At 64.3% G+C, this 23,222-nt stretch overlaps 3 protein-coding genes and 1 long non-coding RNA gene across 6 annotated transcripts in view; 2 read left to right on the plus strand and 2 right to left on the minus strand.

Annotated features, from left to right (window-relative positions):
* Positions 1–1,817: 1,817 nt before the first annotated feature.
* On the minus strand, positions 1,818–9,835 carry TFAP4 (transcription factor AP-4). The gene is made up of 7 exons (XM_057406032.1): positions 9,709–9,835; positions 5,662–5,827; positions 5,075–5,173; positions 4,369–4,539; positions 3,970–4,107; positions 2,234–2,392; positions 1,818–2,113 (listed from the first exon to the last, which is right to left on the minus strand). Exons 1-7 carry the CDS (start codon positions 9,795–9,797, stop codon positions 1,919–1,921), a joined length of 1,017 nt encoding a protein of 338 aa, XP_057262015.1. The 5' UTR covers positions 9,798–9,835; the 3' UTR covers positions 1,818–1,918.
* On the plus strand, positions 3,210–5,322 carry LOC130597617 (uncharacterized). The gene is made up of 3 exons (XR_008971829.1): positions 3,210–3,349; positions 4,205–4,475; positions 5,135–5,322. It is a non-coding gene; the product is annotated as an uncharacterized LOC130597617 (long non-coding RNA).
* A 3,546-nt stretch (positions 9,836–13,381) lies between the features above and the next one.
* Positions 13,382–21,601, plus strand: GLIS2 (GLIS family zinc finger 2). The gene is made up of 6 exons (XM_057405386.1): positions 13,382–13,536; positions 17,601–17,970; positions 18,227–18,403; positions 18,807–18,940; positions 19,154–19,272; positions 19,378–21,601. The coding sequence occupies exons 2-6, from the start codon at positions 17,617–17,619 to the stop codon at positions 20,163–20,165; spliced, it is 1,572 nt and encodes a 523-aa protein (XP_057261369.1). The 5' UTR covers positions 13,382–13,536; positions 17,601–17,616; the 3' UTR covers positions 20,166–21,601.
* Positions 21,602–22,140: 539 nt separating this feature from the next.
* Positions 22,141–23,222, minus strand: part of LOC130596691 (mitochondrial import inner membrane translocase subunit TIM16-like) — a 38,322-nt gene continuing 37,240 nt past the window's right edge. For all 3 annotated transcript variants that reach the window (XM_057404604.1, XM_057404766.1, XM_057404850.1), the window contains 3 exons: positions 22,922–23,061; positions 22,471–22,536; positions 22,141–22,298 (listed from right to left, as the gene is read on the minus strand). In XM_057404604.1, coding sequence (XP_057260587.1) covers positions 22,212–22,298; positions 22,471–22,536; positions 22,922–23,061 — 293 coding nt within the window. In that variant the 3' untranslated portion in view covers positions 22,141–22,211. The remainder of the gene's footprint in view (positions 22,299–22,470; positions 22,537–22,921; positions 23,062–23,222) is intronic.

Raw genomic sequence — 23,222 nt, forward strand, 5'->3', positions numbered from 1 at the left:
AGCCACTTTTGGGGGGCCATGACTCAGCTTGTTTCTGGGAAAGGGACAAATTGGGGGAAAACATGAGCCCCCTCCCCACACCAAGCCCAGCTCTCCTTGCAAATGTGGGAGCAAGGGGGGAGCCCGTGGTTCCGAGCTGGAGGTGTCAGGGAGGGGACAATGGTGAGGGAGCAGGCAGGAGCTGGTCCTCAGCTGGGCACCACTGAGCACCATGATGTGGATGGGGAGTGGGAGAAGACTCAGAGCCAGGGGAAATGCCAAGAGGTGGGTGCCACCCCCCCAAAAAAAAGCCTTGTTGAGAGATAGGTGCCCCTACTTCGACAGAGCCATGAGGCAGGCCAACAGCCCCATGGAAAGCCATGCGGAGATGAGTGCCCCCCCAGCTATGGGGACACCCCCATCCTGGAACACCACAGGTGCCATCTGCAGGGCAGAGGATACAAAACCTCACCCCAGCCTTACGGCCTTGCTAAAACCAGCCCCAGACCCCCCTCATCGCAGCAGCAAGCTGAGCCCCAGTGTGCTCGCAGCATGTGCGGGCAGCGCTGGCAGGGCTGAGCTTTAAATATAGCCCAGTCACTCAGCAGGAAACCTTGCTGGGGCCAGCATCCTCCTGCCCGCTCCCTGACTGCTATTCCCACTGCAGGCAGCGCTCCCTGTCCTCCCCACCAGCCCCAGGGCCCCCAAGAGGGACCAGGGTCCCACAAGGCCCAGAGCTGACGCCGTCCCCATCACCCCCACAAATGTTAATGTCGGGACTGAGCTTCTAAAAAACCAAGTACAAACTTTATTTTGTTTCTTTACAAAGGCACGAGCCTCTTTTTTTTTTTTCCACTTTCTTAACAAAATAGAATAGCTTCTCAATCAACACAAAGACCTGAAAATCGTAAAAAAAAAAAATACAAAATAAAACAAAAAAAAACAAAAAAAAAAGCAAAAAAAAAAAAGGAAAGGAACTGAGAAACAGCTGCGGCGGGGGGGAACCTACAAAATACCACCCAGGCTCTACACACAACTGGCCTAAAACCCTACAGCCAGGTGGGGGGCGGCGGTGGGGGGGACACACAGAATGGGGACCCCCCCACCCACCACAACAGACCCAAGCGACACAATCATGAAGGAGAAAAGCTCTTTGGAGCTGACAGACCCCACAAACCAGATTAAGTGCTTAAAGGAGAGATGGGTGCAAGGTGGGGGGATGGAGACAGGGATGGGAGTGTGGAATCAGCCCCCGAACCACCATCCCTGTGCCAAAGAGGTGGGCACTGGAAACACTGTGGGGTGGCATGTGCTGTCCCTCCCGCCTGTGCTCCGATGGCATAATCCCAGGATTTATTTTGGTCTCCCAAGGGGTTTTCCCTGCCCCGCACAGTGTGGGAGCCGTGGTGGGGCTGGTTGTACCCCAAAGCCAGATCCCTGTCCCACCTTTGCTGCTGTGTCACTTGGCATCTCCCTGCTGCTTAAAAACGAACATTTAATTAAAAAAGAAAAAAAGAAAACAAACCACAAAAGAGAAGGAAAAACCAAATTAAGATCCCAACCAAAGGCCCCATCCCAAGGGAAAACCATTGGGAACACAGGACGACTTGGCAGGATTTCCCATTGGTCAGCGGGGGGGGTTGATAACATGGGGTGGGGAGCTGTGACCCCCCCCCAGCCCTAATGTCCCCCCACCACCATCCCACTGCACCCCGAGCCCCCCGCGTCCCCTGTGGCCACCCTTGAGTGCCCACCCCCCCCGAGCCTCCCCCCCCGGGAGCTGCAGGGTGACTTCGCCTGCCTCTAGCGCTCTGCTTTACAGTATTGGGAAGAGGTCATAAAAGAGACCCAAATCGCGTTGTATTTTTTAAAAATCTCAGCATATTCTCTGACGTTCCCCCCCGCCCCGGTCCCCAGCCCGGCTGCCGGCCCGGGGGTGTCAGGGCAGCTCCCCGTCCCCCGAGGGCTCTTCTTTGCTCTGGTCCATGGAGTCACTGTCATTGCCCTCGGTGTCAGAGGCGGTGTCGGAGGCGGAGGGCTCGTGGCAGGCGCGCGCCGGCGTCACGATGACAGCACGTCTCTGCTCCTCTTCCTGCAGCTGCTTCTCCTGTGTCCCCTCGATGTGCTGGATCGCCTGCCGAGGGCAACCACTGCCCATCAGGACATTGTGTACCCTCTTCTGATGCACCCAGCAGGGTGAGGGACCCCCCCCACAAGGCACTCCTGCCACTGTCCTCCCCGGTGCCCCCCTTACCTGAACGATGGTGTCAAGGTTTTGCCGGGATGTGGAGACTGTGTTGATGACCGAGGACGGGCCCATGGTGACCACGGTGACGTGATGGGAGGGAGGCGGCGCTGGAACGATCACAGTGGGGTGGTGGGTGGGCGCTGGGGGAGCATGTGATGGCAGGAGCTGGGGAGAGAAGATAAAAACCCCCTAAGTCAGAACACACCAGGGCATGGTGGTGATGGGGAGAGCATCACACTTGTTTGTGGAGACCAAACTCCTTTGAGAGCCCACAAAAACTGAAGCAGCAGCTCACCTGCTCCAGTTCACCCATCCCGGCCAAATGCGAGAGGATGCCAGCTGAAAGCTGCATCACCTTAGCTTTGGCAGAGCGGAACATAAAAAACTCCCTGTATCCCAAAGGGGGAAAGATTTGGACTTTTAAGCCAAGGAGAGGCAAGTGCCAGCCCTCCCATCGTCCTGACCTGCACAGCTGGGAACCCGCCACACCCCTCCGAGCTCCTCATTAGAAGAGCAGATGGGAAGATCCGCCCTAGCAAGAGGCTAAGGAGAGTTCACCTAAAAATAGGCTGAACTTCCCCAGGAGGTGGCCGGCAGGGATCCTGCAGGGACACAGCTCCAGAGAAGCCAAGGGAGGGAGGAAGCCGTTTTTTCTCCCTCCCTTTGAAGCTCCTCAGACCAGCATCCCCCCGGCTGAGCTCCAGGGTGGCTGCAAGCAAAGACAGGTGCCAGCAGTGAGCAAGGACGGGTGCCGGCACTGCGCTCACCCTGCGCTCGCCTCCTCACTGCACCAGGCTGGCCAAAGGCTCCCCCCACCGTTAGCAAATCCAACTGTGCCAAGGCAAAAAGCAGACAGCTCCATCCCTGTTGTCCTGCCACATCTGCCAAGCACCACTGCCTGCCAGCTTGACTGCTCCCCCTTCGTAGCCTGGTGGGTGGCAAGGAGTGGTTTGGGGGTTCCCAGAACTCAGTAGGAGTCACCCAGCAAGAGGTGAACCGCCAGAGATGGGGCTGGCCTCCACACCACTGCAAACCACCTGCCCCAGCACAGGGACCATTACCTGCATCAACCACTGCCAGCATCACCCCGAGATGGGATGGATGTCACTTTATCACCTGAGGGTGAGGAAATGTGCCTGCTGGGAGCTGGGGCAGGACCACACCTCACTCAAGTGGGAGCTGCTCTCCACTCATGCCTGGTGGGGAGAGCCTAGCGGTGAGGGACATACTGCTGGAGGGGCAAATAAGGGGTGGCCGCATCCAGCACCTACCAGTACAGCTTTGGAAAGCTGTGGGCTTGCTAACACCAAGCTGAATGAATCCCTGCCTACCAGAAAGCAACCTTCCCAAACAAAGCCATCCGTGCTGGGCAACAGAGCTGCTTGGAAGCTGCTGCACCATGGTCCAAGCCATGATCCCCCGCACCACCATGGGGTACCCAATAAGCGCAGCTCCCCCACCACCACCAAAAACATTGGCCCCATAAGCGCAGCTCTCCTGGACGCTGGAGTGGGCTCTGCAGTGACCTCTTCCCAATTCTCCAAGGGAGAAAGCTTTGCTGGGACCTCACTGTCCATCCCCGCCTAGCCCACAGAAGGTGCCAAGCACATCACCAAACTGCCCGACCGCCTGTATTTCATTTCCCATGCACCCAGCTGCACTATTCAGGTGGTGGGCGGTTATCAGGGTGTCCCCATGGGTGGACTACATCCAGGGTGGGCTGGGACAGCATCTACACTCACCTGGGTTCGGATCTGCTGCTCGCGCTCTAGCTTCTCCTGGTGCAGCAACCTCACCTGCTCCTGCTGCTGCTGGAGCTGCACTTGCTGAGCGATCACCTTCAGCTTCTCAGGGTACATGTGGGCCTCCAGGGAGCGAACCTGCCAGCCAAGAGAGCCCTGACACTGGTGGGGAGCCCAGCCTGCTGCTGGCACAGCACCCCCTGATCCCCAGCCACAGACTGTCCCCTCCATGCAGTGGCCACAGCAGAGCCAGGGAGCCCACAGCCAAGCACAGCACAGAGGTGGCTAGAGCAAATGACCTGGTACACTCCAGCCACACCAGCATTTCCAAGGAGCTCCGGCAGGGCTAAAGGATGCTAAAGGATGGGTCCAGCTGGATCTGGCCCCGCATGGCCTCACCTGCTCCTCCAGCATCATGCGGACTGAGCGCTCCTTGTCCAGCTGCTGCCGAAGCTCGATCATCTCCCGCCGCAGATCCTCAGCCTTCTCATCCTCCCAGATGTCTGGTGAGCCAATCCCCTCGTCCTTGTCCTCTGCCCGTCGTCGTTTCGGGGAGGAGCCACTGAACTCCTGCAGTAGGGGACATGGCGTCAAGGGACAGGGACCAGCTCTGATGTTCTCCCCACCATCCAGACCATGTCTGGGTGGTGCCACCCTCTTGACCAACCCCCAGCACAGCTCCCTGCAGGGAAGGGTCTCCCCAGGGATGTGGGATCTACACCTGGGGATAGATAGCTCCTGTGCCCTGAGAACACCCACCCTCCTGGTCCTCAGTCCCCAGCCTCATGCAAACCCACTTCTCAAAGGGTAACACCCATGATAGTTCAACTGCGCTGCCCCAGAACTGAAGGAGCCACCAGGCCGTACCAAGATACCCCAGATGGAAAATGGGACCCCAGCCCCTCTTCCCCTGCCAAGCAAAGGCCAGGCTGAACAGCACTCCAATGCCCTGCCAGAAGGGTGCAAAACATCTCTATTCCCTGGCTTATTAGGGCAGAGGGTCTTGCCCTGACACCAAGGAACAGTGACAATGTCCCCTCCCTGGCCAACCGGGACTGTCCCATCCCTTCCCACCCCATCCCTGGGGCACATAAGCAGGTGTTACCTGGATGAACCGCTTGAGCTGGGTGTTCTGCTGCAGTAGCCGAGTCTTCTCCTGCTCCAGGGAGAAGATGTACTCAGCCGTTTGCTGGAGGATGGCCGCCTGCGGAAGAGCCGGGAGGGGAACACTGAGACAGGAGAGACCACGGCATCTCCCCAGGCCCTGCTCCAGCCAAGCTCCCTCCCTGCCTGACACACAGCAGCACTGCTCCTTGCCTGGCCCCAGCATCTCCGTCCAGGTTCTGCTTCACCCCTGGGATTTCCATCATGGTGAACCTCCAGTTCACTCATCTCAGGAACACATATGGCAGCCAAGCGCCAGCTCCTCAACCCACTTGCCTGCACAGCGTGGCCACCTTGTTGCCAAGGCACCTGCCACCCTGCTCACAGGGTGCTGTCACATACACCCAGCCCACTCTGAGACACCAGGACTGCAACGCACACCCGCTCTCATGAGGAAACCTCTTCCCAAGAGACCTCCATCACTGAATTAACATAAGCAAATACCCCAATTACTCTTACAGCCCTGTCCTGCCCAACAAGGAACTCTGAAAACCTTCACATGCAGAACAGTGCCTGCATGCTGCTCACCTTGCTGAGCTTCTCCCCATCCGTGTGCGGGATGAGGGTTTTCAGAGACTGGAAGCCAGCATTGATGCTCTGCATCCGCCGTCTCTCGTTGCTGTTGGCGATTTCCCTGCGTATCCGCCGCTCCTGGTCCCGCTGGGTCTCCGGAGTCAATGGGATGTTAGCCAAACTAGGAGAGAGGCACCAGGTAAGGGAGAAGGGGACTGCACCCCTGCTACCACGTTGCCCCCAGTTGCCGCCCTCACTTTGCAATGATGATGCCAACCCCCCACGGGCAGCAAACACGGAGGGGATGATGGCTGTAATGCTGGCCAGCACAAAAGCGGGTGGGTGAGTTTCTCTAGCACCGTACCTGAAGCTCTGGGGGATGCACTGACTGAATAGCCCCACTGCAGACCCCCCAGCTCTGCTGAGCTCAGACTGCGGCTGCCCAGCACCAGCACCAGGGCTGGGCATGGCAGAGACCCCTGGGCAGGCGAGGGAGGCTGCGGGTCGGCCGGCTCTGTCCCCATGGGGCCGCCCAGCGTGTGTGGCCCCAGGAAGGCGGCTCCCTCCCTCCCACCCTGCTGATGGCTTCCAGATGACAGCTCCCAGCAGAGAAGCCCCCGTCCCACCCCAAGCCGCAGCTCCTGCCTGCTTCCTGCCGCTGCCTCCTCGCCCCCCACGCCCTCGACCTGCAGATGGGCCGGGAAATGCCTCCCAGAGCTGGCAACACCAACAGCAGCAAGTGGGGACAGCAGCAGGGAGGGATATAGGTGGCCAAGGCCAACACCCATGGGTCAGGGTCATCAACCCCCCAAGCAAAGCCAGCTGTTGCGGGGGTTCTGGCTTCTTCACCCACACCCCGCTTCCAAAGGAGCCCAGGGAGCATGGCAAGTGAATGCAGGCAAGGGTTTTGGATCAATGGGATTGTGAGCCTGCCAGGTAGTGGCCAGCATCAGCAATTAATAAGCGCGGTGCAGGACAATAGCTGGCCATGACATCAAACCAATACGACCAGCAGCCCTGGCCACACCAACAGTCGTTTCACGTCCCCACTGCCAGCAGTGGCCCTCCCCAGGGTGCATGCAAGCACCCAGCTCCCACCAGGCAGGCCGCCGGTGCCAAGGATGCTGCAAGGCATCAAAGACTAAACACAACGGCCAGGCTGAGGCGCAAGGCAAGATAAGACGGCTCCAGCCTCCTGCCCAGGTGGCCAGCAGCTCCAGGAGAGGGAGACGGGACCATCCTATCCAGCGCCTTGCCAGTGCCAGGCTGGAAAGCAAAGCCTGGCATCCTGCCCTCCCTGCGGTCCCAGCAAGGCCATGGAAGAACCATGCAGATCTGGGAGCACGAAGTGGCAAACCCAAGCTACTTAGGCTTAGCAGCAAGCCACTTGCTGCACTGCTGGGTGCCCAAGCAGCGTCCAGAGGGTCCCAGGCCACCCATCGCCTGTTGTGACCAGGGAATGCACTGCAACTCCTCCAAGATACTGGCATGGGGAAAGATGCCAGATGGGATGGGAAAGATTCCCAGAGGGATGGGAAAGGATACCCATTTAGCTTAGGGGGATGAGGAAAGAGCACAGTGCATCCCAGAGGGATGGGTAAAGATCCAAGCTCAGTCCATGGGGCCAGGAACATGTTTGTCCCCAGCCACTGAGGCAGCATCCCAGTGCAGGCTGGCACTGGGTGCTGACTTCCCCCTGCACTAGTTCTCTCCTGTGCAGTTCCCAGTGGGTGTCCTAGGTATTGCAGAGCTCAAATGGGTGCCTGGGGGTCTGCAATACTCACAGAGAACAGCCATCCAACCACACAGACCAACAGCTGCCTGCAGTGGGATGGTGGCACAAGGCTCCCCTCCAGCAGTGGCCAGCACCCCTCCCTGCTCCTGCTGAAAACCAGCCCCAAACTTGTCCCCAGAACACGCCAAAAACCGGGAGGTCTCAGGGACACAATCCTTTCATACAGGCAGGGTCTGCTCCCCATCTCCCTGCAGCAATGCCTGGTGGGGCCAGAGAGGTGGCTAGAGTGCGGCTCTGGGATGTTGAAGTGCCAGCTGCAGCCATGCACGGGGAATGGGACGGAGAGGCCCAGGACTGGGCAGCACGGAAGCGGTTTCTTAAATACCGGGGAAGGAGGAAGAGCCTGCTTCCTTGCCGGCAGACCTCCCGCAACCTGACCCAGCTGCTCTTCCTAGGAAGAGACCCGAGAAGTGACAGTGAAGTATGGAAAGGGGGAAAACCCCCATGGATTCAGAAGCTCCTTGGCACCCAGTACTGCCAGGGATGGGGCAGGACAGAGGCAGGGTGAGCAAGTGGCACCCACTGGAGCCCTGGCATAGCAAAGAAACCCCAGGGTGTCCTCAGCCTAGATCTGGTGCTGCAGGTTTGGGTCAGGCGAGCAGAATTTGGTCCTTCCAACCCTTGTGGTCCATCAGCCCCTGGCACAGCACAGCAGGAATGTCACACTCACCCAGACCTCCATGGTAACAAACCCACAAGGCTGCTGGGTCTCATTGATGCCATGCCGCTTCTGCCTGGCAAAAACGCTGGGGCCAATACTGGCCCCATTCTGCCCACAACAAGCACTGCAGCTTGCACTGGTGTGCAGGGAAGACATGGCTGTGCAGGCAGCATGTCCCCAAGCTTGCAGGCAGGGTGCCACAAGCTCCCTGAGGTCACAGGCAGGGTGCCCCCAAGCTTGCAAGCAGAGTATCCCAAGCCTGAACGCAAAGTATCCATAAGCTTATAGGCAGGATGTCCCTAAGCTCACAAGATTGGCATCCCCAAGCTCACTAAACTCACAGGCAGGCTGCCAGAGGTTGCAGGCAAGGTGTACCCGAGCTCACAGGCAGGGTGTCTCCCAGCACCCTGAGCCTGCAGGCAGGGCATCCCCCACTGCCTGGAGCTCACAGGCAGGGCAGCGGAGAACTCAGGGTGGTGGAAAGGCAGTGAGGCTCCCCTAGAGCTCTGCCCCATACCAGGGGCAGGTGTGGGGCCATGCAGCTCCCCAGCCTTGGGCATAATGTCCAAATTTCCCTGCCCCATGCACTCGCCCTCCAACGGAGGCCACCGGCTCACGCTGGGCCACAGCCACCCGCAGCGACCAACATGGGGGATGCTGGAGAAGCCACCCCACAGCTGCAGCCCCCGGGCGCCCTCAAGAGCGGGCACCCCCTGAGCACCACCGGGATGCAGTCCCTGGCCCCAGGTAAGCCCGTGGGGCAGCAGTGAGCTCAGGCAGGCCCGCCCCCTGGGGAGGGTGCGTGTGGGCTCGGGCTGGCGGGGCTGGGCCTCAAGGGGCCGCGGCTGCCCCACACGTGTAGCGGGGCCTGGCTGCTGAGAGCTGCCCTACAGCGGCTCCACGGGCGCGGGCCACCCCACACACGCGGCCGCCCCCCCCCCACACGCGGCCGGGCCCCACGGCGAGGCAGGCCCGGGGCGGGGGGTATCCTGAGCCGCTGCCACGGCCCCGGACCGCCGCGGACCGTCCCGCATGGCCCAGCGGGGCCTGCACCGCCCCCCACGCGTGGCGGGGCCCGCCCGCCGCCGCCTCCCCGCCAGGCCCCGCCGGCCCGGGGCGGCCCCGCGGCTCCAGCCCCATGCCCGGCCGGGGTGCAAGGGTTCGGGGACTGCCCCGATCCGCCGGGGCTTCCCCGCCTCGTCCGCGGGCTTTGTGCCGCCGCCTCCCCGCACTACATGTCCCGGCAGCCCCGACCGCGACCCGCCTCCTCCGGGAGGGCTGCAGAGTCACGGCCAGGCCCGGCAGTAAACACACCCCCCCGCACACCGCGCCGGACCCCCCCGCACCCCGTTAACCCCACACACACCTCCAGACCCCCCAACCCCACGGGGCAGCGGGGCCGAGCGGGCTGCGCCTCCCCCCACCATCCCGCCACGCGTGGCCGCCCGGCCCCATGTGCGCGGCGGGACCACGTGCGGGCGGTGGGACTGCGGCGGCCGCGCTGCGCTGCCCCCCCCCACCCCCGATCACCCCCAAACCCGCCCCCCACATGCGGTCCGGGGGCACCGAGCCCCGCGCCGAGCCCCCCGCGCCCCCCGGCCCCCACCTGCAGAGCCCGCCGATGACCTCCTTCTCAGATTTCCTGAAGTGCTGCAGCGACGGCACCTTCTGGGCCGGCACCATGAAGTACTCCATGCCGGAGCGGCGCGGGGGCGGCCAGGCCCGGCTCCGGCTCCGGCGGTCTCTGCCTGCGGCTCAAGGCGGGAAACAGCTGGTGCGAGCGCGGCGGCTCCCGCCCGCCGCCGCCGCCTCCCCCCGCCCGCCCGCCCCCGGCGGCGCCGCCTCCGCCTCCGCCAGCCACCGGCCCATGTAAACAAAGGACGGCGCGGGGAGCGCGGGGCGCGGGAGCGACCCCGGCACCACCTCACGGCGGGGCTCGGCAACGGGGGTCCTGCCCCGGCCCGTCCCGCCCGGTCCGACCTGCGCGTCCCCAGACCGTACACCCCGTCCCGTCCTGCGCAGCTCCGTCCCACTCCGACCTGTCCCCATCGAATCCCATCCTACCCCATCCCATTCCGATCTGTCCCCATCCCATCCGATCCCATTCTGACCTGTCCCCATCCCCTCCTATCCCATTCCATCCCAACCTGTCCCTGTCCCATCCTGACCCGTCCCCACCCCATCCCATCCTATCCCATCCCAACCTGTCCCCATCCCATCCCAACCTGTCTCTGTCCCATCCTGACCCGTCCCCATCCCATCCTATCCCATCCCAACCTGTCCCCATCCCATCCCAACTTGTCCCTGACCCATCCCCATCCTATCCTGACCTGTCTCCATTCTATTACAACCCATTCCGACCTGTCCCAACCTGACCCATCCCCATCCCATTCTGACCTATCCCCATCCCATCCTGACCTGTCACCATCCAATCCTATCACATCCAATTCCAACCTGTCTCAACCTGACCCGTTCTATCCCGACCTGTTTCCATCCAATCCTATTCAATCCAACCCATCCCCATCCCATCCAACCTGTCCCTTTCTCATCCTGTTGCATCCCCACTTCATCTTATCCCATCTGGCCCTGTCCCCATCCACTTTTACCATATCTCATCCCATCCTATCTTGATCTCTCATCCCTATTACATCCTATCTCATCCCATCCTATCTTGATCTCTCATCCCTATTACAACCTATCTCATCCCATCTTACCTTGCTCTATCCCTGTCCTACCCCATCCCATTCTAACCTGTTCCCAATCCCATCCTACCCCATCCTGTCCTGACCTATCCCCATCCTACCCTGTCCACCCAGACCCATTCCATCTCATCCCATATGGCCCTGTCCCCATCTGATCCTATCCTACCCTATCCCATCCTGACCTCTTGTCCCCATTGCATCCTGTCCTCATCCCATCCTACCTTAACCCATCCCATTCCACCCCCCACCCTGCCCTATCCTATCATGCCCTATCCTATCTTATCCTATCCCATCCCATTCTATCTTGACCTCTTGTCACCATTACATCCTATCTTCATCCCATACCAACCTGACCTGTCTTGGCCCTCTCCTGTCTTCTCCTCTCCTCTCCCTCTCTCTCCTCTCCATCTATTCTGACCTGTCTTGTTCCAATCCCATCCTATCCCACCTTATTTTCAACCTGTCACATCTCATCTTTCCCTATCCTATCCCCATCCTATCCCCATCTTATCCTACCTATGCCATCCTACCCCAACATATTTCATCCCCACCCCCTCCCATCCTGTCTTCATGCCATCCAGTTCCACCCTGTCCAACCTCATCTGATGCTGTTCCATCCCATCCTGTCCTCATCCTATCCTGCCATAGTCCCATCACAGCCTACCCTACCCCATCCTATCCTGTCCTATTCAAATCCCATCCCTGTCCCATCCTGTTCTACACTATCTGATCACATCCTCATCCCATCCCTGTTGCCAGCAGGACCCTGCAGCTCCTGCTCCCCCTGCTACCCTGGGACACTGCACCCCTCCTCTTCCCCACACCTCTGGCCCGCACCGTGCCATAGAGCCTGGCCCTGCCCTATGGGGGACAGGGGCTGCCGGGGGGAGGGAGGGGAAAAAGCTTTGGGGCCTGGCAGGAGCCATGGGGCTGCCACAGGGCTCAGTAATCCTGTGGTGACAGGGGTCACATGGCTGATGGGGGGCTCCGGGGCTGGCAAGAGCCATGCAGGACACCCGGGGGTCTGTGGGGGTACCCCAAAGCCCCCACACCCCCCCACCCGACACTGTCTGCGTGGGGCCAGGGGGCAGTAGAGACACAAGCAAGGGGGGCCTGAGCATGGCGTGTCCCCCAGGCAGGCAGGATCCCCCCCCGCTCTTTCCCTCGCGCAGCCCCGCTCGGAGCTCGCAGGACAGGTTCTGCCTGGCCCCGGCCCATCCTCCGCGGGGGCCTCTCTGCCGGGGGCTGCGGCATCATCCTATGGTGCGAGGACACCCGCGGACCCCCCGGCCTGGCGGGGCCGGTGCCGGCAGCTGGCGCTTGGGCATCGCCTCCCTGCTCCGGAGAGGGGGCGAAGGGACCCCGCACCCCCCGCCGTGCCCTCCCAATCACTCCCCGGAGCCCCCCACACCTGCGGGGGGGGGGGGGGTGCCCAGACGCGGTGCCAGCCTCCTGCCTGTGTGTGGCAGGTACCCGGGTGTCCCCGGGAGGGGCCCCATTGGGGAGCACTTTGGGACCAGGACGGGAGATGATCGTGGTGTCCGGTGAAGGGGCGTTGGTAACCAGGCCGGGGCCACCGAGTCACCGCATGTCCCCGTCCCCACCGGGGTCACCACCGCCGTGGGTGGCATCAAAGCGCCCCCCTTATATACCCCCAAGAGGCAGCTCAGCTTATTTCCATCGTTTGGGGGGTCAGAGAAATCGGGGTTCCCCCCCACTCCTTTTTTGGGAAAAACCCCAAAAAAGATAAAGTCTTGGGGACCCAGCAGCACCCCCAAAAAAACATATGGGGGGTGATTTCCCCCCTCCCCCGTGTGCCCCCCTGTTGCTGCTCCCCGCAAGACCCCCCGGGGCGGGACACGCACCGGCCACCCGCGTGTGTAGCGCGGGCGAAGCCCCCCCGCCGCGCCGGGAGGGAGTTCCCCCCCCGCCCCCCCCCGGTGCGGGCTGCAGCATCCGGGCCGGCCCCGCCACATCCTGCCGCCGGAAGGAGCCGCGGCCCCGGCGCCCCGGGACAACCCCCCCGGGGGTGACGTCATGCGGAGGCCCCCGCCAGGCGTGACGCCAGCCGCTCTCCGTGACATCACTCGGCGGGAGGGCGGCGCTGCTCCTGCGGGGAGGGGGATCCCCCCCACATCCCCGTTGTGACCCCCTCCCCCCCGAGCGGCCCCGGTGCGGGGGGGGGAGGCTCTGGTGGGCACCACCTCCCTCTTCCCGCATCGCCGCTGGGGGTCCCATCCTGCCCCCTCCGCGCCACGTCCCCGGGGGGGACGGACAAGGACACGGGGGGGGGTAGGGGGGCTCGGCTCTGCCGCAGCGCCCGGGTGACCTTGCGCTGGGGGTGTCCCCGCGTGTCCCTTACTGTGTGTCCCCCCCCCACGGGGCGGGGCTCCCCCCCGCCGTACCCCCCGGTGCCCCCCGCGGCGGGGAGGGGCCGGCCCCGGCCCCCGCCCAGCTCCCGCCCGCAGCCGGGGCCGGGCCGGTCGGTGCGGGGCGGCCATAAATCACGGCGGGCAGAGCCCCCGCCCTGCCGCCACCCTCCGCCGCCGCCGCCCGGGGGACCGGGGAGGGGGGGGCAGAGCCCCGCCGCCGCCCCCGCCCCCAGCCCCTGCAGATGTGGCGGAGCGGCCCGGCGGCCCGGCAGCGGGGGGGCCCGCTCCGCCAAGCCCCGCTCCCCGCCCCGCTCCTCGCCCCTCTTCTCGCCCGCCGCCGGCGCTGAGCCCCCGCCGCAGGTACGATCGCGCACCGGGGACCGGCGCTTTGTCGCGCCGCCGTGCCCGCGGGAGGTGTGGGGGGGAAGAGGAGGAGGAGGATGCCGCCGCCAGCGGCGGGGGGAGAACCCTCCTGGGAAGCCCCTTCCCCGCCCCGTCGGGAGCTCCGGGACCTGCCCCGGAGGGCGGGGGGGCATTCCTGGCTCGGCACCTGCATACCCCTCGCTGTGGGTAGCAGAGGGTGGGACACACGGGACGTGGCCCCTATGCAGCCCCGGGACATGGGGGGTAACGGGGGAAGCAGCGGGATAGCGGGGCCACCCCGGAGGACACGGGTGGGTGGTAGCGGGGTGCGCAGAGAGGGGGGCCAGGGGTTGGCCGTCACCCGCTGCTATCCCGCGCCCGGGCGGGTGTCCTGACCTTGGCTGTGGGGCGGGGGCTGCGGCGGGACGCGCTGGGTGGCTCCGCCAGTCGCGGCCATCCCGGGGTCTCCGGGATGGGGTGGCTTTGGCGGGGACCTCAGGGCAGCCCCATCCCGGCCGCCGGTGCCACCGGTCATCCCCTGACCCCATCGCGGGGGGAGGGGGGACACAGAACCGCGGCCTCGAGGGGCTGATGTGTGGTGACTGAGCTCAGGCTATGCAGGCACCGATGGGTTTGGGGGCCCGGATGGGGTGACCCTTCTGCAAAGTGCCAGTAGTAGGGAGCAAAGGCTGCCACAAATTGTCCCCTATGTCCCTGGCTCCTGCTGCAGGGGCTTGTCCCCTACCCAGCATGGAGAAACCCCTCTGCAAGCGGCCACCTCCCTTTCCCTGTGCCTTTGTGTCACCCTGCTCGCCTGCTGTCACCACATCCCCTGACCCGGGTCCCCACATCCCGCAGTCTGGGCCCCTACCCCGGAGTTGGGTCTGCCGGTGAATGGGGACCAGCCCTGCTCCCATCCCGGCGTGCTCTGCCATGTCTCCTGGCAGAGGTGCCAGGCTGCATGCCATAGGTGGCATCACCACTGCAAGGCTGCTCCCCGGAGATAGGGCTTGCCTCAGCCCCCCACCAGGATCCCCACGGGTCCCCCATGCCATGCACCTGGGAAAGGGGGACTGTGTCACCGGCTACACTTGGGGACTGGAGCCATGGCCCCTCCTGGGGACATTGCTGGGGGCTGCCATCACCCCTTGTGGCGTGGGGTGGTGGGTGCTGAGAGCATGGTGACAAGCCAGAGCCACCAGAAGGATGTGGCACCCTAACCCTGACACGCACTGGATTTTAGTGAAGAGCGGCTGTGCCAGTGCTGTCCACAGTGGGACATGAAGGGATGGCAGATCCCATGGTGGTCTGTGCCCTGCCAGCAGCCGTGAGGACAATGACTTGGGCAGCAGTGGTGGTGGAGACCTGGGTGGAAGGGTCAGGTCCTGCCAATGCACCTATGCCACTGGGCACGGGGGGCTTCAGAAGCTGCCGGACCACAGATGCCGGCAGCACCGTGCCGAGGGGGCTGAGCTGTGCCCGCTTGCAGCGCTGACACCGCACCCTCTCGCCAAGCCCCGGGGTCACCGTCCCTCTCGGGGCATCGAGGGCCTGGCTTTGGCATCCGTCACCGTTGGCAGCCCTCGCTCTTGGCATCCCCTCTCTGCCGCCGCCGCCGGGAAGTCTCTGCCCCGCGGCCCCCCTGCACCGCGCTGATCCTGGCGGGTTTTGTGCCGCAGCTAGGGCTGAAGGGGGGAGCCCCCCGGCCATGCCAGCTGCGGGGTGTCCCGGAGGACTGGCACTCCATCTGCTGCACCAGGGTCACCCCGGTTCCACGGCCGTGCCGGCTGGACGGGCAGTGTGGGGGGGGGACGTGGGGGAGACCAGCCCGGCCGGGGAGCCGGGGAAGGTGGCTACCCCTGCGTCCGGGCTCCATCCCAGCGGCCCCCGCCCAAACTGGGAAGCCCCTGGGCCCCGCGCTGCCCTGGACTGGTTTGAACTGGCGCGGCGGGGGGGCTCGCTGGGCGGCCGGAGGGGAAGCTGGGCCGTGGCCGGGCTGGCAGCGCCTGGCGCGGACAGGAGAGGCCGGGGGGGAGCGCAGGGGCCTCACGCGGGGGCCGCAGGTGCTGGGGCGGCCGAGGCCGAGCCATCTCGGGGCTGTGCCCAGCCCCGTCCCCATCCCGATCCCCTCGGGGCCCCCGCGGTGTCGCAGCCCCAAGCGGGGCCGGTTCCCAGGAGCGGCGGCGGCGGGGCCGCGTGGTTTGGCAGCGCCTGCTCGGGCCGAGCTGGAGCCGTGGCGTCAGCGCCTGGAGGCCCCTTTCCCACCGCCCCGCCCGGGGCCGCCCGAGGGCCCCCACCCGTCACCGCCCGCTCCGGGGCCCCCCAAACTCCTCAACCCGAGGACGTGAGGACGCGGCCACCATGGTGGGAGCAGCCGCGATGCTTTGGCTTCCCCCCCTGCGGGACCCCCGTCTCTGGGGGCTGCTGGGCCCTACCCTGCTTCCTTGGCAGGGGGTCCCACTGCGACATCCCAGCTGTAGGTCCTGCCCACCATCCGTCTGTCAGTCCTTGAGCTGTGCCAGCACGCTGTGGGGCACATGGGGGGAGGGTGGCTGGAGCCTGAGAACCATGGGGGGCTTGGGGCAGGGACCTCCTGTGAGGTGCAGGGTAAGAACCCGTGAAGGGCAGGGAGCCTGCTGTGGGACTGGCCCCATACCTTTGGGGCCTCAGGAGGGTGGCTCTGCCAGAAGGGATGGGACTGTGCTATGGGGCAAGCCCTACCACTGTGGGAGGAGGTAGAGGCTCAGGCTTGGAACCCCCACTGGAGAGGAGGGACCCTGCTATGCGGCAGGCCCCATGGCCATGGGGATCTCAGGGAGACATCCCTCCTGCAAAGCAGGGGAGCTTGCGACAGGGACCCCCCATGGGGCCAGCCCCATGGCCCAGTGCTGATGGGAGGGGGGGGGGGAGAAAGGGGGGGAAGGCAGGGGGTCCCCCGCCCTGCCGGCCGGGCCCCATGCCCCCCGCGGCTCCTCCGCATTCCTCAGCGTCTGAGCCGGGATGGACCCTCGCCAGCGCAGGGGGCCCCGCCGGCGGGGCAGGGCGGGGGACAGGCCCCCCGGGGCGGGAGCAGATGGGGGGCCTCTGCTGCCAAGCGTGCTGGGTGTGTGGTGCCACCCAACACGGCCCCTCAGCCGCCCTCCCCCTGCCCTGGGCGATGTTGGGGGGGGGAGAGGACGGACATGGGCACACAGCCGGGACCGGCTTGGCACTGCCGCAGGTCGGGCTCGGGCGCTCACTCCTGCCCCAAGCTGCCCGTTCTCAGCTGCCTGCAGATGTGTAGCAGCAGAGCCATGGGGTAACAGTTCGGGGGGGCGGGGGAACGGAGCTGTGGTATGATGACACAGGGTGATCTGCAGTACAGACTGTCACTCTGGGGACAGTAGTATGGGAGGGCTCTGGTCCCCCACCACATCTTGGGAAGTGTGCTTGCAGGCAGCAGACCTGCAGTGCTGTGCTGTGCCACGCCGTGCTGTGCCATTCAGTTCCGTGCCACACTGAGCTGTGTGCAGGCAGCCCCAGCCTGGCCCCGACAGGCAGCGGCGCTGGCCGGCGGGGAAGGGGCCCCGGCGGGGAGGAAGCTCTGCTGCCTCCGGGGCTGGGGCCAGCGGACTCGGCCGCCCAGGTCACCGCCGGGCTGGTGGCTGCGACCGCCCTGCTCTGCCACTGGGAAAGGCCCCGCTGGGGCAGGCCCGTGGTGACGGGCAGACCAACGGGTGAATGGGGGAGCAGAACAGGGACACCGCAGCTCCAGGGCTGCAGGGTTTGGTAGCTGGCCAAGGGGCTGCGTTGGCCCCGGTGGTTGGCAACATGGAGAGGACAGGCTGGGGACACTGAGGGGCCGGTGGGGGGGCCATGGCTGTGCCCTGCCCTTTGCCCGCTGCAGGGGCCCCAAGGAAGGGGGTCCGGCACAGTCCCATGCCAGCACCGCGGCCACCAGTGCCTGCTCAGCCTCCAGCCCGGAGCCGCAGCAGGCACCACTGTGGGGTGAGGGTGGGGTGATGCTACAGGTGGCCCCGGTGCCCCCCATCACTGCAGTGACCCCTGCGTGTCCCCCACAGTGCCCACCCCAGCACCATGCATTCACTGGAGGAGCCGCTGGACCTCAAACTGAGCATCTCCAAGCTGCGAGCCGCCCGGGAGAAGCGGGGTGCCCCCGGCACCCGTCCCCGCGCTCCCCAGCGCCCGCACACCCCGCCGGCCGGGGATGGCCAGGGAGGCGGCCGGGGGGGCCGCCGGGCCGGGCCGTCCCCCAGCAGCCTCCTGGCACACTCAAGGCTGGTGCAGCCACGGGACAGGCGCTTCGCCGCTGTGCCAGTGGTGGACCTCAGCCTCTCGCCACGCTCCGGTGCGGAGTCTCCATCTGGCAGCGCCTCGCTCTCCCCCGAGCGCCAGGGCAGTGGGGACCTGCCCGGGCCCCTCACCCCCCATGTAAGTACACCTGTGTGCCCCCCCGAGTGACCCCAGGGATGGGCATTGTGCCGGACCTCGTCAGCACGCCCAGGGCTGCTGTGACACAGGCCCTCACTGTGTACGCTCACCTGGGGTCAGTCCCCCCCCCCCCCCCCCCCCCCCCCCGACTCGTGTCATCCCCAGGGTGGCTCCTGGAAGGGTCTGTAGGCTGTTCTGGGGTCTCTGGGGGTCTCCGTCCATCCCCCAATACCCCCCTTCCTGGGTTCTGCTCCAGGATTTCCAGTCTCTGCGCTACATCGACGGCCTCCCCAGCTCCTTCCAGTTCTTCTTGCCGCTGGGGGCAGGGGGGGGCCTGCACCTGCCCCCTGCCGCCTTCCTGCCTCCCAGCAAGGAGAAGCGCCTCCCCCCCGAGCTGCCCCTGCCCAAGCAGCTTGTCTGCCGCTGGTCCAAGGTCAGCAGGGAGGGCTGGGGGGTGGGGAGGAGTTATGGGGCTGAGGGGGGCTGTGCAGAAGCTTTGTGTTTCTGGGGGTGGTCAGGGGGGCTGGGAGGCTGTGCATTGGAGGAGGGAGAAACTGCCTGGGAGTTGGGGGCCACACTGGGGCATTTTGGGGCTTGGGGGCACATGGGCCTGGAAGGCCATGGCAGAGCTCTGTGGGTCTTGACAGGGCAATGTGGGGCTGGGGGGGCACGCAGGGACAGTTTAGGGGTGATGGGGATCTGGGGACTCTGTAGAAATGCCGGGGAGGATGGTGTGGGTCTGAGGGATTCATGAAAAGGGACATTTCCATCTGCTCATGTCCCCCCCCCGGTGCCCACCCTGCTGGGCCTCCTCACCCCCTGCCTCCTTCCAACAGTGCAACCAGTTCTTTGACCTCCTGCAAGACCTGGTGGACCATGTCAATGACTTCCATGTCAAACCCGAGAAGGACGCGGGGTACTGCTGCCACTGGGAGGGCTGCGCCCGCCATGGCCGGGGCTTCAATGCCAGGTGGGAAGGGGGAGCTCTGGGAGGGCTCTGGGGTCCCTGGGGGCTGCTCTGGGTCACCACGGGGGAACAGGAGCCCAGCACTGGGTGCTGTGCAGGGGAGGTCTCCAGTCACCACCCCTCCAGCATGGGGTGCAGTGTCCTGTGGGGCTGGATGATGGTGCTGACCTGCATGCCCCCATCCCCTCTCCCCTGATGTCTCCCTGACCTTGGCAGGTACAAGATGTTGATCCACATCCGGACACACACCAACGAGAAGCCGCATCGCTGCCCCACCTGCAACAAGAGCTTCTCCCGCCTGGAGAACCTGAAAATCCACAACCGCTCACACACAGGTCAGCACAGGCCACCCTGGGGGAGAGGGGAGGGGGGACACCCACAGAGGACCTGGCAGCGCTGGCCCTGCTCCCCAGCAGACACAGTGCTGTGCCGTCCTGCAGGCGAGAAGCCCTACATCTGCCCCTATGAAGGCTGCAACAAGCGTTACTCCAACTCGAGCGACCGCTTCAAGCACACCCGCACCCACTACGTGGAGAAGCCCTACTCCTGCAAGATGCCAGGCTGCCACAAGCGCTACACTGACCCCAGCTCCCTCCGCAAGCACATCAAAGCCCACGGTCATTTTGTCTCCCCTGAGCATCCGGAGATGCTCAAGGTCCACCCGCCTCCCAAAACACCCCTGGGCTCAGCGGAGGTGCCCTACGTTAACGGGGCACAGCTCGTGATCCCCAACCCCGCTGCCCTCTTCGCTCCCCCGGGGCTCCCGGCGTTGCCCATCCCTTTGGCTCCGGCCCCACTCGACCTCAGTGCCCTGGGCTGCGGGGCTGCCGGTGCACTGCCCGCCCTGCCCGGCCCCGTCCTGCCCCTCAACGGCGGCCCCTTGAACTTGGCCAAGAGCCCGCTGCTGCCCTCGCCCTTTGCGGCAGGGCTGGGGCTGCCTGTGATGTCGCTGCTGGCCGGCGCGGCCAAGGCTGAGGGGGAGAAGGGCAGCGGGGCTGAGGGGCGGCCACCCAAGGTGAGCAAGGGGGCAGAGAGCTGCAAGGAGAAGTGGGAAAGGACGGAGCCGGGACGGCCGAGGGTGCCCCCTGAGAGCCTGGCTCTGCTGCCTGGGGCCGTTCTCGACCTCTCAGCTGGCGTGGGCTCCGGGGGGAGCCCCGAGGCACTGCCCCCAGGCTGGGTGCTCATTCCCCCAGGCTCCCTGCTGCTCAAACCTGCCACCGTGAATTGAGGGGCCTGACGATGCCCGGGGCCAGCTGACGGCCCCACTGGCAGACCCTGCTCCTTGGGGATGGGGGCATTGCCCCCTCCTCCCCACCCCTGCAGTCCGCAAGGGCCTTGTTCATGCTTTTAACCACCACGAAAGAAGAATGAACTCTTCTGAGAAAAGCAATAATCTCTCAGTATCCACAGCCGGCTGCGACCCCACACCCCAGGGGCAGCCATGGGGCAGGCAGGGGTTCGGGGGTCCCCCTGTACCCCCTGGCCTGGGCAGCTGGATACGCCACTATTTATTTCTTGACCAGCCCCTGCCCTGGCAGGGTCCTGCTCAGGCTCATCTGCTGCCGCTGACTCCGCGTTTCTGTGCCCAAGGCCTTGGCACCGCTGGTGCTGTGGAGGCTGCTCCAGCCTCTCACCACATGGACAGTGGGGTGACAGCTTGGGAACAACGGCTGCCACAGCCCCAAGCTGTGCCCAGCTGTGTCCACCCTGCCTGGCCAGCATGGCTGCAGACGGTGCCATGGCCATGGCACCCCAATGCTGGGCCCAGCTGGCTGGGCACCCGCTGGCCTGGTTATCCGCCTGCATCCCCCCTGCTCCACGGCCACCCTCATCCCTGCCACCTCCCCGGCCCTCCCTGTGACAAGGCACATGGCTGCGTGTGCCGCTCACCACGCTGGCTCTGCGCCGGGGCAGAGCCACCCTGTTTAGCTTCGTTCATACCTAACCATGTACCGCATGCAGGCAGCGGGCAGCGCAGGCACGACTCCAGGCATCAGCAGAGCTGCTGCCAATGGCACACTGACAGCGGCTGGTGGGGGTGCCTGCTCCTTGGGATGAGATGTTCCCAGATGAGCCCCCCCCCAGGTTATGGGGCAGTGCTGGGGCAGGCAGGATGCTGTCACGGGGCCAGGTGTGGGCAATGTGTCCCGCCTCTGTGCAGCCAGAGCTTGGAGCCACCCCTGGCACATGCAGAGGGGTCCCATGTACTGCTTGCTGCTGGGCAGGACCCTGCTTGTGGTCTCCCCTGAACCAGGGCAGGGGTCTCCATCCTGCTCCCTCCATGCTGGAAGGAGCTCCCAGCTTTGTGTGCCCTGCGGGGAGCCGGTCTCCCTGCCCTCACCCTCCTTGGGCCGGGTGCTGCCACAGCCCCAGCATGGCCACAGGCCACCGACCAGGCCGCCCCGGCCAGTGTACCGTGTACGTCTCCTCGCTCCTTTGTCAGTTTGTTGTTGCACATTCCAGGACATCAGTATTTTAACGTTTTCGAAGTGCCTTTCTATCGTAGTTTCTGGGTTGTTTTTATTTTTCTCCTATTGGGCTCCATCGCTGTTAGCATAGCGTTTAAGGACTGCAGAAGTAAGAGATAAGCTAACAACTATAACACTATATTCGTCCAGGGGAGAGGAAGTTTATTAAGAAAACAATAAAGTGAAGTTGAAGTAAGTTCCTGTTTCAGTGCATGACCACGGTGATGGCAGTAAGGAGACTGCAGTGGGGATGGAAGGGTACAGGAGAGGGACAGGAGCCATCTCAGGGCACAGCTGCTCTGCCTGACCCCCCTGGCAAGTCCCCACACTCCTGGGCCAGCAGCACGGCACCAGCAAAGTCCTGCCAAGGTCTGTGGTATGAGCCGCAAGTGGAGGTGGCCGCAGTGTCAGCGTGTCCCCCTCAGCCCATCCCAGCAGCCTGCCCGCAGTGAAGGGTAATGGCACAGATCTCCTGGCGCTCCTGGGGTACGGAGTCAGAGGTATTCGTGTGCTCAGGCCAGGAATGTTCAAACCCACCATGAAAATAGCTCCCTGGGAGCCACTTCAGCTCTGGCAGCCCTCAATGCCCTGGGACCACCCATTCTTCCCCAGCTGCCTTCCTCCTCCCTAGCAAAGCCCAGCTTTGCCAGCCCCTTGCAGAGACCAGTCCTGATCGCCTCTGGGGGTGGTGGGTGATTCCCCTCTCCCAGGGCACAGAGCAACCAAACCAGATGCTAGAATACATACTATTTATTAGCTACCTATAAGTTAAGGGTGAGGGACACAGGGCACAGGGGCAGCATGGGTCACGTCTCAGCTTTCCGGCTTTTCTCTTTCTCATCCTTAGCCTGGATGCGGAGCTCCTCGTCCAGCCGCTCCTTCGCTCTCACCACCTTCAGGACATGGGGACAGGGTGACAACACAGGGACAGGGCTGCCCCTTCCCCTCCCTGCCTTATTAGTGCCAATGTTCCAGCTCTGCTCTCCCAAATTCCAGGCAGGGGAAGGTGCTGAGGGCAGGGCTGGGTGGCAGTGCAGCCCCAGCTCCACTCCTCCTTTGGCTCACCTTGGACTGCAGGTAGAAGGAGCCTCCCACTGACTTGTCATTCACCTTGAACAAGTGGTCGTAGTTCTGCCAAGCAGAAGTTCCCCATCAGATTCACCTCCTCTGCTCTCCCCAGCCCTGAAGCCCTGTAGCCTCTCACTCCCCATGGCGGTGCTGGAGGTGACAAGTACAATCCTGGGACACGACTGGCTTTGCCCAACTCCCCAGTGGGTCCCCACGCTCCTAGTCGGGTCCCACATCCCCTTCCTGAGCAGCACCACCGAGGAAATGCAGGGGCCAAGCTGGGTGGGCTGCTAATGCCCAGAGCTGCCAGAATGCTCCTCCAGCTGGGTCAGGGAAACCTCAGACTGGGATTAACTGGGCCCAGGACAGGGCCACACCAAGCAGCAGCCACTGGGAAGCAGGGTTCTGCAGGAGCACCATCCCTCTCCAGCTCCAAGAGAGCCTCTACCTTCTGGATCTCCTCTGGGTTGAGGTTCGAGACGTTCAGGATCTGCTGAGCTTCCTGGAGACTGATGCCAATGATCCTGGAAGCGGCAGCGGACTGGGGCCTCTCTGAGCGCCCTCGTGCATCTGCTGCTGCTCGGCTCGCTGCCGGGAGACACCAAGGGTGTAAGTCCCCCCAGCACTGTCCCCCAGGGGTACACCCAGGCCTCGGGAGGGCACGGGGCAGCAAAGTCCACAGGCTCCGAGGTGCTCAGCCCTAGTTTCACTCCCTGCCCTCCTTCCACTGCCTCCATCCCATGGGGGTC

This window comes from Pezoporus wallicus, unplaced genomic scaffold (assembly GCF_028554395.1).
Source record: "Pezoporus wallicus isolate ANWC-B61680 ecotype Strahan unplaced genomic scaffold, APGP_CSIRO_Pwel_v1 contig_8000, whole genome shotgun sequence".
NCBI classification, from domain to species: Eukaryota; Metazoa; Chordata; class Aves; order Psittaciformes; family Psittacidae; genus Pezoporus; species Pezoporus wallicus.

Coding starts and splice junctions, on each gene's coding strand:
- TFAP4 (XM_057406032.1), bottom strand. CDS start 9,797: ATGGAGTACTTCATGGTGCCGGCCCAGAAGGTGCCGTCGCTGCAGCAC. Junction 4,540..5,074: donor AGCTCAAGCGGTTCATCCAG/GTAACACCTGCT, acceptor CCCCTACTGCAG/GAGTTCAGTGGCTCCTCCCC. Junction 2,393..3,969: donor AGCAGCAGATCCGAACCCAG/GTGAGTGTAGAT, acceptor TTCTCTCCCCAG/CTCCTGCCATCACATGCTCC.
- GLIS2 (XM_057405386.1), top strand. CDS start 17,617: ATGCATTCACTGGAGGAGCCGCTGGACCTCAAACTGAGCATCTCCAAG. Junction 18,941..19,153: donor GGCCGGGGCTTCAATGCCAG/GTGGGAAGGGGG, acceptor TGACCTTGGCAG/GTACAAGATGTTGATCCACA. Junction 19,273..19,377: donor CCACAACCGCTCACACACAG/GTCAGCACAGGC, acceptor GCCGTCCTGCAG/GCGAGAAGCCCTACATCTGC.